This window comes from Podarcis erhardii (genome assembly GCF_964252035.2).
Source record: "Podarcis erhardii genome assembly, chromosome: 7".
NCBI classification, from domain to species: domain Eukaryota; kingdom Metazoa; phylum Chordata; class Lepidosauria; order Squamata; family Lacertidae; genus Podarcis; species Podarcis erhardii.
In genome coordinates, this window is record NC_138511.1 from 72573957 (window position 1) to 72586118 (window position 12162).

Genomic DNA, 12162 nt, shown 5'->3' on the forward strand with positions numbered 1-12162 from the left:
GGTAAGGGTTAGGGTACCTTTTGTATGTATGGTAGGCAGCTTTCCAGCCATGCAAAATTCGAAAAGAGATTTCTGCACATGCACTGTTCAATTTTCAATCCAGTTAAAACCAAAAGCATATCACTCTTCAGTGACACATTCCAGCTGGGCAAAAACACTCAAGGAGGCCATGGATCATGAAAAGGTGTGACCTGGGGAGAGTGTCAAGGACCAGTGGGAACAGACTGGAGTGCTGCATTTAACCCCTAAGACTTGGGTTCCCTACCACTGACACACCCTCAGTTGCTGCAGTCCGGGCATTTGCTCCCTGCAATTCTAATGCCTTCCTATTGCTGGTATCTTGAAACTTTGCTGTGGTATTTAAGCAGTTGTGTCCATCTTCCTTTAGGTGAGCAAGTACTGCTTGTCCACAGGAAGTATAGGCCTCCTCCTTCATTGTGGGATCCAACTGAACACAGGTTAGAACTGCAAGTAGCAAGGGCATCTATGACCTCACAATTTAAGCTCTATTAAAGAGACTCAGAGGAGACAGGCCAAAGAAGGGCCTACCTGGAAGCAGCAGGGCTTCTGAACAACAACAAAAATCTGTTCAGTCCAGCATGAGCACCACCTCCTTCCATGGTAACTTGATTTTTGAGGATGCTGCAGAGGGTAGGGAAACAGAAGTTATCCTTGGGCAAAAAATTAACTCTGGCAGACGTTTATAAATGGATAGAGAGAATGTTCTGCCTCTCATACATTGGTAGAACTTAGTATCCAATCAAGCTAATTTGCAATCAGTAGGGATAATTCTCAACATCATTTATACTGAAAGATACTGTAATGGCCACTTGCTGGGGTGGCTTTTTCAAAAGGATTAGCCATTGATGGGCACAGACCTTGTCTCCATGAATATTAGCCACTGTAGGTAAATAAAACCTCTTGGTACAGGAGCAGCATGCAGCCAGGGACCACATGCTGAAGATTAATAATGGCACCTGCTCTTGTGAGCTTCTAAGTGCATCTTCTGGCCACTTTGGGAATTAGAGTGCTATATATGAACCTTGGGTTGAACCCAGCAAGGCAATTATGTTCTTAAGTCTCATTGACCTACTCATAAAGAGAGGGCCAAGGAAAAGCAACCGCCTACTGGCAGATTGCAGTCCTTGCCTCCAGATGACATAGTGACTGCTAGAAGCAAAATTCAAGTTTATTGTGGGTTCTTTTCCCCCGTAGGCTTTGAAACCATGCCAAGGCCTTTTCCGCCACAGTTCCTGTAGCTCCCTGTTTCTTCATCAACCACAGAAACAAGCCAGAAACTAGTGACCATACATCAGTCATGTGCTAAGTAATAAGAGTAAGTTCAGCATAGAATTAGCAAGGCAGTCTGGCCTCCTGTACACCAGCCAGCATATACCCCAATGAGGGACAAGAGCAACTACCACCAGTCCCGCTTCTAGAATTTTTCAGACCATTTTTTAGGTCTGCAAATGGAAGCAACAACCGTTCCAGAGATCATAGTAGAATGTGCATTACCAGTTGGCAATGTTGACCAAGCCACAGAGCAGTCTTTGACAGATGCGAAAGCTGAGGAGGAGGTAGAAGAAGATGAAGATTCTGGGCAGCCACGTCCCTATGTTCTCTACGTTGGCAACCTGAACCCCAAGTATTCCCGCGAAGTTCTCTGCAGCATGCTCAAGGACATCTTGGGCATGGCTAGCGTCACCCTCCAGAGACACAACATTGAAGTGGTAAAGAAACGCAGGCAAGCCTATGCCTTTGTCCAGGTAGCCACAGACTCCAGCTTGGAGCATGTCATAAAGCAGCTGCTACTTGCCTCTGAGTCAGAGTCGGAGCTTACCAAGGAGCTTGTGAAGAAAGGGAAGAATCTCATTGTGGGACATGGCAAAACGTTTGCATTTCATGCCAAAGGTAACAGAGAGGTAAGGCTCCAGCAATGGGAACACTGAAAGAAAATAATAATAATTTATACCCCGCCCGTCCGACTGGGTTTCCTACAAAAGAGAATATTCATTAGACCTTCAGAATACTGTACATTTCTCGATACTGATCCAAGCAGTGAAAGGAAATAAATTAATCACCTACATTCCTGCCCCCATTTTTTTGATAGTTTCTGTAGTCAGACATCTAAGGCAAACACCCCAGATTTCACTTTCAAACTTCCAATGACTGTTTAATAATCGCCCAGGTCAACTTGTTTCATTACTAGATACACGCATTTCCTCTAGCTCAGCCCCTACCAGAGTCAGACCCTATTGCCTCCTTTTGCATGTCTCAGATGATGAGTTGTCTATCTCCCAGCATCAGTGTGAGACAGGAAGGGAGAGGGTTGTTAAAGGGGTTTGTAGGTCATAGCCATCATCTAAATGGCTCCCTAGTTTAAATGACGCTACCTCCCCCCACCCCCGAAGAATTGTATTTGCTATAGCCCATCTCCATGGCATTTGCCCTTACCTGTTTTTCCTTGTCATGTCTGCAGAGTGACTCTGTTGGCAGCAGCTCAGAAACTTTTCTGGGAGGGCAAGGGTATGAGAGAAGCAGGAAGTTGATTCTAAACGAACACCATCTCAACCGCATCAGAAAGTTTCCTCAATACTCCTGTATGGCAGAACGGCCGGAGGCCTTTCTGAGCGGCACCCGCTCAGACAGTGCCATTGTCCAGAGAGCGATCGTAGGGAAAGAGTGCCTATTCTATGGAGCTTCTATGGGCAGCGAAACCCGGAACGTGGAATTCAAACGTGGAAGTGGGGAATATCTGGCAGGTACCCTAAAACATCATGTGCGGAAGTATATGTGCGCATTTCTCAACAGTGAAGGTGGTAGCCTTTTTGTGGGGGTTGAGGATAACGGCATGGTACGTGGAGTCAGGTGTGACCACAAAGATGAAGACAGGATCCGGCTGCTCATAGATGCTCTTTTGAAAGGCTTCAAACCGCAGGTTTTCCCATCGGACTACACACTGAGCTTCATCCCAGTTATCAAAGCCGAAGACACTGGCATCTTCCTGAAAGTTATTCGACTAAGTGTTCATCCTCCAAAGCAGAACAAGCCTCTCCTTTATGAAACAGACCAAGGGGAAGTATACATGCGACGAGAAGGTAGTATTCAGGGCCCCCTTACTGGTAGCGCCATTCAAGAGTGGTGCCGGCAGGTAATTTTCAGTTTTTGCAGAGCCTAGCAGGATTGAAATCTACTGGTCTATCTCCAAATGATATGCAAGGCTTCCCCAATTGCTTTAACAATTGTTACCATTGTTAAATGGGGGGAAGGGCCATAGGTCAGTGATAACCATTTGCCTTGCATGCATGCTCAACTCCTGACATCTCCCCTGCCTGCAACCCTGAAGAGCAGCTACCAGCTAGTGTAGAGAATACTGAAGGGTGAACCAATGGTCTGATTCAGTATAAAGCACTTTGCTGTGTTCTACAACAAAAATGCTTTCTTCCCCCCCACCCCCCCTTCCTCAATTAGGCTGCTGAAATGAAAGGCAGAGAGGAAATCCCTAAGTGGATTTTTGTGTGTCACTTTGGGTCTGGATTTTGATACGTGGCAGCAGAGTGGGGGAGTTTTTATTTTGTCAAAATTATTTGCAACTTGGCTCAATAGGCATAGGGAAAGTTTAGCCACAAACGGGCACCTTCACTGCTTTCTTCAGAAAATGTTACACTGGAGCTAGGGGAGAATAAGAACTGACTTGTGAACTGCCCTGAGGGTATAGGGCAGTATATAAATTTAATAATAAATAATAATGACCTTTAAAACATTTAAGACCAAATTACTTTCCATTGGTTATCAGTGAGGAAGTGGACCTTGTAAAAATAGATGCCTCAAAATATGGATTCTACTATGGAAAAAATTATAAAACCTTTTGATCAGCTTCCCACTTAGTTCTAGCCCCAAAAAGCATTATTGACTAATTCTATCCCTGGTGGACTGACATTGTGGCAGCCATAGCAGGCAGATGCAATAAATCACATTATCTGCTGTCTTTGGCCTTTGATTGCTATTCTTTGCTTGATGATGCACACCGTAGCTATCACTTACTGCTGCATTTGAACCAAGCCAAACAGCCTGGCCTGAAATACATACTGCCAATTCCCTCAAATCTATTCACCCTTCTAGCAAAACTCACTGCCAGAGATCAATTTTGGACAAAAAGGTAATTTGGCAGCAGCTGCAAATATCTGAAAGGAAATAACTCCTGCTTTTTATAAATCTCCAGAAATGGACAGAGGAGATCAAGAAGTTGGAGGTGAAAGTAGAAAGCTTGCTGAAGGAGAAGGAAGCCTTCCAGCAACAAAATACCAGCAATGCTACCTGCTGTTTTTTCATGTGACAGCTAAACACCACCACAAGCCAACCAGTTACAAAACCTGCACACAAAGGAAATGTAGTCCAATAAAGAGCTTGCGTCTAACAGGTTTCTTGTATTTGTAGGTGGTTCGCAGGAAGAATTCTGGAGCCATGACTGGGTCTTATTCCTAAGTTGGGTACCTTCTTCAAGGCTATTGGAGAGCATTATTCTCCTTTGGCATCAAGACTGCACATTAACATTTTAACTCTGAATGGCACCACTGGATTTTGCTTCCTATGGAAAAATGCCATACATGGTGGTAAAGCTATGAAATAGTGGGAGGGAAATTTTGTGTATTAGCAATCTCTATAGATAATTAGCCCTTGCTTTCCAAAACACCATTTTTCTTCAACTACTTATCCAGGAAGTTGCTGACGTAACCCATTAGCAGGAAGGAGAAACAGGTATGAAGTAGACACCATCTTACAGCAAGATGGTGAAGGGGGCGAGTGTAAAATGAGTCCTCAAGTTTGATAGATAATCAGAACAGACACACAGATTGTGTTCCCCAAGTTTTATTAAACTCAGAAGTGTTTAGATATGCGGTACATTTTTTTAGTAACAGTTTCTCGTAGCTTGCTGGAAAGGCAGTTTACAGCCTACACTGGAAAAGGGGAGATTACAAACACTTGTTTCATGCAGCTCCCGCCTTTTGCAGAAGCCTAGCGTCGCCCTTTTCCTCTTCTTTGGGATGGAGTAAATATATTGCTGAGCACAGGCCACATATTGCATATGTGTCACATGACAAGTTCCCAGCAGTGTGGGGCCTCAGACTTTTTAGTCCAAGGCAAGTCTCTCAATGAGAGTTGCAAAGGCAGCTTCTGAAAAGTCACTTTCTTGTACACATGGCCCCCTTGATGCAAGGAGTTATGGCAGTCCAGGAAGCAGGACAAAAACAAAAACTGCCCATCGCAAGCTTCTAAAAGGGGTGTGGTGTTATACTCTATTTTAATTATATCACTGCAGCATAATACGACTTGTATAGGATTAGAATTAACCAAATACCCTAAGATTTGACCAGCAGGAAGAGGAATCTCCTGGAACAAAGGTTCAATGGTGGCACCAAATCTCACCACTTTGCTTCTCAATATGTGTCAAGTTATTCCCTCTTTGTGGCACCTCTCTTCCCACAATCCACCAAGAGAGTAAATACTGTAATTTAAACCAACCACAATGGAAGTGAACAGAAAGCCTAGACACATATACTCCTTGGCAACACTGACCATTTACACTGGTGTATCAAGGCTCTTCAGAAATCCAGAATTTGTCCCCCTCTTTGCTCTGCTTCTGAAGTTCTTGTTTTTAAGCTCACCATCGTGCACGGGTGAGCACCACTGTGTCAGCTTCTCAGAATACAAAATAAGTTTAAATGAACAAAAGAAGTGTGCCATGATTTTTCAAAAAACAATTAACGTGACGTGATTTAAGAGACTCCAGCAGTTCAACTATTGCATCAAAGGAATGAAGGATCTTCTGAATATTAGGCATATCTGGAATGGTGGGGAGGAGGGTAGATAAAAGAGACAAAAGGATTATTTTTTTAATAAAAGAAATGCATTTGTTTTAGTATATTTACATCACAGGTGAGAAACCTCAGGCCCAGAAACCACCCAAGTCTCTCCCATCTGGCCCTTGGGAGTCTCCCCAAGCCACACACCATCCTTAGCCACCCCTTTCACTGCTCATGCTCCATACTTTCTCGAGTATTTTTGCCTGGCTGGAAACTCCTTGAACTCTGACTGCCTCTTGTCTGAATGGAGGATACTCTCTCTGTGTGTATAAGTGCTAACTAGTCAAATGTATGTTTCCTTCTGACACCACCCACCACTGACATGGCCCCCAAACAGTTACTCAGAAGGGAATGTGGCCCAATTTACATGCTAGCTTTCTTTTAGTAGCATAAAATGTTTGCCGATTTCTCTCCTGACACATCTTTACAGAACAGGTTAGTCACTGAGAGGTAGTGATTGACATCACCCAGAGAACTTCATGGCAAACTGTGGATTTGAATCCCTGTCTCTTTAGTCTGGCACTTTAACCACTACACCACACTGCTTTTCCTTTCCACAAAAGGGCCCAAGGCAATGTAACTGGAAATGTCACTGCTATCAAGGCACACTAGCCAGGTTCAACACGTAGATCTCATGGTATATTTAGCTTTGCCTGTATTTGTGCACTATGCTCTGAGATGCCACTCCTCCCAATCTGAAAGCACTAAGACCAGACAATTTTTTCCCCATGGTTAAGAAACGCCCAGAGATTTGGCCCAAATTCACAACTGGGAGAGATGAAAGAAAGATAATTTGAAAGTTCAGATCATGAAAGGACAGCATTACCAGCAATCACTCATGATTCACCGCAGTGAATTTCAGTTCTGTGATCTCAGAGTCTGGTGAACTACTTCCGCTTCTGTCGCTGTAGGTATCCCTGTAACATTCAGACCATTAGAAAGATAAGCACTTCTACACACTGGCTCTGGTTCATTAGTTACAAATGCAAGTTCATCTAAATGATCTAGCCAGTCAGGAACTACAGCCTATGACAGACTTCCACAAAGCAGCCTAGCTGGTCCTTCTCAGAAAATCTGGCAGTGACAACAGCAACATTTTAATTTCTCACAGTGCCCCACAGCATCTGACCTAGTGTCACTCTAGGGTACAGAATGAAATAAATATGGTTTTCGGACCCGTCACTTAACTGGGGGTGGAAGGGGGGGCAGAGACATCAGTGCTGGTGGGCCTTGCTGGGCCACCAGAGTCCCAACAGCTGCTCTAGGATATCAGGTGCTGACACCAGGCCTGTTTTCCAGCCTTTGAGGATTATTATACATCCAATTTGTGGCTTGTATTGTTCTTTAAAATAGCCCAATTGGTTAAAAAGGCATGGCCCTTCTTAGTGCAGAGGGCAGGCACTGACCAGGTGACATTAAGGATTCTTGCAGCCTTTTATTCTAGGGGCAACTTCAAGTGCTGGGCAGACTAGCAATAAAGGATACCATGTGCGGCATACAAAGGGGGGGGGAGCATGCATTTTGCCAGAGGAAATATACAGGAGACTGCCACATCTCTAGAACACACACCAAAATGCAGGGGAGATGAATGGACTTCCTCCTTCGCTATGTTGAACAGAAAATGTAAGCCTTGTGCACATCCCCTTGCAGCTTCTCCGAGACAAAGCTCCTAGAGAGTGCAATTCTGAGTCTGGCAAAACTCCACAAGCCTTTGGCAGGCAGTACTATAGTGCCAGACTACACTGGGATGGAAAGCGGGGAGAGATTGTTTGGTAGCAATTTCTTTGTAAGTGGAATGATACCAGAAGACTGGCCTTAATCATGACAAAGAGCATTTAGGACACTGATACCCAAAATATGTGTCAGCAGTATTCTCCACTACTTAACGAACAGTATACTGATGTCAGCTGCAACAAAAGATAAAAGCAGACCAATTTTCCTAAGGAGGGAGATTAAGCCAGAGACTAATGAGCCACAGTAGAAGCACAACTCCCTACACTTTCATTCTACAAAGGCATTACTGATATTGTAGGCCCAAGTTCAAGGAAGGAAGATACAATACAGCCTTAAGGTTTTTATGCCTAACAGAAATAGGAGACAGCCTTTCATTGGTGCACCATGCTGAACAGAAAACACTGCCAAGCCGGCAGTTATACCACGAGCCAAGACACTCAAGCTGAACTTACCTGGGGGAGAGTCTGCATCCTTTCTGTAGATAATGTGTGAGCCTCCCTGCAGAAGCCAGGAGGAGGCCGAAGTAAGGAGGAGATGGCTTTATAGGTCTGGAGAGGAACTCTGGATGAAACTGAACACCGACAAAAAATGGATGCTCTAGGAGAGAAGGTGGTAACATGCTTTGTTTCTGAAGCCCTCTCAATCGGCAAGGCCAGGCCAAAGTACATAGGCAATATAAAGCTTTTCTGATTACCATCATCCATCTCTCTGCTGCATCTACTAACTATTGCGGTACTTGCCATTCATTCTCCCCATCCAAGGAAGCAAGAGTCCCTCTTTCCATATTTGTTGTTGCCTAAGACAACAATGTCAGTCTCCCAGCTACTAATTCAAGTGCTTACCTTCCAGCTCAACCACCTCCATTCGCTCTCCTTCGACATCCTGGCCCACAAATTTCAGACCGCTTTCTTCAAAGGTGTTTTTCAACTCTGGGTTTACCTGTGGAAGGGAAAGTGGTGTCATACAATCACTTCTCTTCAGAAAAGCCAATGTGGTGGCAGGGGTTGATAAATATTGCTGCATACCTCGTATCTGTGTCTGTGCCTCTCTTCCAAATAGTCACCGTCTCCATACAGTTTTCCTATCCATGGAGAAAATATGGCTGTGCTTATTACAGACTGGCTAAACACATTAACACCACACCTTCGCCTCCAAAAAATAAATTTCAGAATTCTACTGGACCACCAAAGAAGATAAAGAAGATACTTGCTGGACCAGTCTAGGCATGTCCAAAGTCTGTTTTGGGGACCTGACTGGCCCCCCAGCCATTTTTATCCAGCCCCTGTGGCAGTATATTTATTGGGGTCAAATCCTAACAAAAGCTCAACAAGTTCAATCCTAAAAAAAAAAAAAGCTCAATAACTTTGGTCGGCCCTCACGCATGTTCACTTCATCAAATCTGGCCCTCTTTAAAAAACGTTTGGGCACTCCTGATCTAAACCAACGTGCTACATCCCAGAGGCCAACCAGATGCCTCCAAGAACTTCAATGACATCAAGGCAATTGTCTCCTCCTGTCACTCCCCAGCAACTGGCATATCATCTCTGGACCTGGTTCTATTTAACCATCACGGTCAGCAGCCACAGACTGAGCTGTCTAATCCCCTTTAAAATCAAAACTACTGGCCATCACATCTTCTAGCAGTGAATTCTATAATTTACATATGCATTGTATGAAGTAGTATTTCTTGTCTACACTAAACTTGCTACCATTAAGTCCCTGTACCACCACAAAGTTTTGGTATGAAATGAGAGAAAAAGTCTCTGTTCCTGAAAAGTTTGTTCCAAGAAACTTTCCAGCTGGATCAACACATCTCTGCCATATTTATCCATTTTGTATTGCTTTTAAACTCATCTGTTATTTTTTTGTGCCGTTTTGAAACTGCTTTTATTATATGTTGTGTGCATCGCCAAGGGACATACGTGGAAGGAGACTGATCAATTAAAATAACAACAGGAGTGGGAGCCATTTAGCACAAAATCTTCCAGTACTTAACACAATAGATCATGCATTTGTACCATCACTGTTCACCAACAAGCAAAAGGAAAGTGGAATACAAAGGAGGAGAGATAACATAGGTCTAGGAAGAGCCATACTCATGACTGAGTTCTTGGTGTGAAAAACTGTCTTCCTCTTCCCAAGCCTCATGGTCCCACCCATTTGACCAGGATTATGCTCCGGCATGTCTACGATCTGAGGAAAGTAATTCAAAAGAGGACAATGGGATTGAAAAGGAATTAGAAGATAAGCATACATCAAAGGGTAGCTTTTGGCATAAGCAAAAGGCCATAAACATCAATCTTAATCATTTGTGTTCTACAAGTAGAAAACTGGTTTCATCACATTTCAATCAAGCCAAGAGATTACTTTAAAGAGTCATGGGGCTCTGTAGTGGAACGGCCTGGAATTTCCATACAAAACAGATAGTCATTCAGTTCTGTAGGTTGGCTGGGGGCGAGGAGGGAGAAGAGAGATGCAACAGACACATAGGCTCAAGGGGACCATGGGCGAGTCACTGTCTCTCAGCCTAAGCTTCCTCACAAGGCCATTGTGAGGATAAAACACGGAGAGAGAAAACCCTGTACGTCACCTTGAGCTCCTTGAAGGAAAGGTGGGCTATAAATGTCCATAAATTTTAAAAGATCAATAAAATAACATAAAAGCAGAAATATGGTGTTAACTGTAAATGATCCTACATCCTGGGCCTAGATGCATCAAATTTGACATGCCATATTGTAACATATTTGAACATTATGTCCCACATGGATAGAGAGGTCTTGCTTTCTCTCCAGGCATATGGGCCAAAACTTGTCATACCCAGAGTAAACCTACTAAAGTTAATGATTATGGTTACATTAGGACCATTAATTTCAATGGTTCGACTCTGAGTAAAACCCAATTGAAGACAACCTTGAAAGTTTTGACTTATACAGTGCAACAGAGATAGGCACCATAGCCACAATGCTCCATTCATCAATTTGTGGTTACATTCCATAAGACCATAAGGGGAGTATGTTTCACACCCCAGCCGTTTATTCTTGCCATTAATTTCTGTGCAAGCCAGCCAACGTATTTCATATTTTTGGTTCTCTATGGAAAAATGCTGAATGGTCTTGGCGTGCAAGAAGTAAAACCACCCTAGGCTCAAAAATTACATCATACTTACCACTGGATGTGTAGTTTTGGGGTCAAATTCTGTAGAGTTGGCATCTGCCAATTACAAATGTTGATCAGATACGGCTAGCAGTGCAAACCCCAATTTTCCATCAATCACTAGGTCTGCAGGATAGGTCAGCATTAACCCCAAATTGCAGGGCTGCAAGTGAGGGTTTGAGATCATGACCAAAGCATAATTTAGCTATGGGCTTATGGTTCACAGTCCAACCTTTAACTACTCACATCCCATACCATATAAGGCTTATTTTTTCAAAAAGGAGCCTCTAGGCACAAAACTCAGAAATATTAACATAACACACAGCTAAAGAATACTTTTCAGGGTGCTCATGATGTGAGTTGGGCTGTACTGGTCATGCTATCATGAATACCTGTGACCCATCCTGCAGACTTGATTCAGGGATTACGGAGACAATATGTCCCTAAAGCACTCTCAAGCTACACAGATCTTAACTATTATCCTGTGAAACTCTAAGATCAGTAGTGAATGCACTGGAAATACTGCCTCCTATTCCAGTCAGTTCAATTGAATACAACAGTTTGCATAGCAGATGTCTGTGGCTTGGAAAACAGTTACAAGGACAGAGTGAAGAAAAATGGGTGCTGTTCCCCTTTAAGGCTAGTCATTTTAAATGTCACTGGTAGTAATTTATACCAATCCACTAGAAACACCAGTCATTAGCAATCTTAAGTATTGGCACCCATAAATCCATCCCCAATGAAGTGTTTTTACATCATTGCATTTACCTTTCCAACCCAGGATATTGCGGGCGAATTCCACAACTGCTAGCTGCATTCCCAAGCAGACTCCTGCAGAAAAAGACAGCACAAGCACTCTCTTCAAGTCCCCAATAACTCTGTCATAGCAACCACTATTTGCATCAGGGGCCACATAAGCACAAAGATGACAAAAATGTTATAATGATGGGGGGGCGCTGTACAGGGGATGCTGATCTCTGCTTGTATGTCCCCCAAGCAAGCTCAAAGTCATGAAGAAAACAGATTTTGATCAGTGTAAACCAGAAACTCCTCTTGCCAGTTGCCTCTTACATTTGACAGGCTGCACAGCAACTCAATTACCTGATCCTGAGGTATTAGAGTGGATTATTGCCTAATGGTTAAAACCTCTACCTGGTGTGTAATAATAATAATAAATCATCTCTCACCTAAGAAGGGTTTTTTCTGTTTTCTTGCCCAAGAAATAGCTTGGATCTTCCCTTCCGTTCCTCGAACACCAAACCCTCCTGGAACCAAGATTCCACTGCATAAAAGGGGGGGGGGGAGAAATCCATTCAGTGACACCTGAAAGACTGTTACACTTTCATAGAATCATAGAATTGTAGAGTTGGAAGGGACATGAAGGGCCATCTAGTCCAACCCCTGCAATGCA

At 43.5% G+C, this 12162-nt stretch overlaps 2 protein-coding genes across 5 annotated transcripts in view; one reads left to right on the forward strand and one right to left on the reverse strand.

The window, feature by feature from the left end:
- On the forward strand, nt 1-5893 carry SLFNL1 (schlafen like 1). 2 transcript variants are annotated; one of them, XM_081869265.1, is made up of 4 exons: nt 1-621; nt 1216-1922; nt 2480-3098; nt 4223-5893. In XM_081869265.1, exons 2-4 carry the CDS (start codon nt 1470-1472, stop codon nt 4435-4437), a joined length of 1287 nt encoding a protein of 428 aa, XP_081725391.1. In that variant the 5' UTR covers nt 1-621; nt 1216-1469; the 3' UTR covers nt 4438-5893. The 2 variants fall into 2 exon arrangements, with proteins under 2 accessions (XP_081725391.1, XP_081725392.1); XM_081869266.1 differs by having other exon boundaries at nt 10-621; nt 2480-3151; nt 4223-4417.
- Nucleotides 4854-12162, reverse strand: part of CTPS1 (CTP synthase 1) — a 23603-nt gene continuing 16294 nt past the window's right edge. For all 3 annotated transcript variants that reach the window (XM_081869007.1, XM_081869008.1, XM_081869009.1), the window contains 9 exons: nt 11939-12033; nt 11520-11582; nt 10765-10808; nt 9695-9791; nt 8624-8679; nt 8441-8537; nt 8051-8195; nt 6691-6781; nt 4854-5844 (listed from right to left, as the gene is read on the reverse strand). In XM_081869007.1, coding sequence (XP_081725133.1) covers nt 6697-6781; nt 8051-8195; nt 8441-8537; nt 8624-8679; nt 9695-9791; nt 10765-10808; nt 11520-11582; nt 11939-12033 — 682 coding nt within the window. In that variant the 3' untranslated portion in view covers nt 4854-5844; nt 6691-6696. The remainder of the gene's footprint in view (nt 5845-6690; nt 6782-8050; nt 8196-8440; nt 8538-8623; nt 8680-9694; nt 9792-10764; nt 10809-11519; nt 11583-11938; nt 12034-12162) is intronic.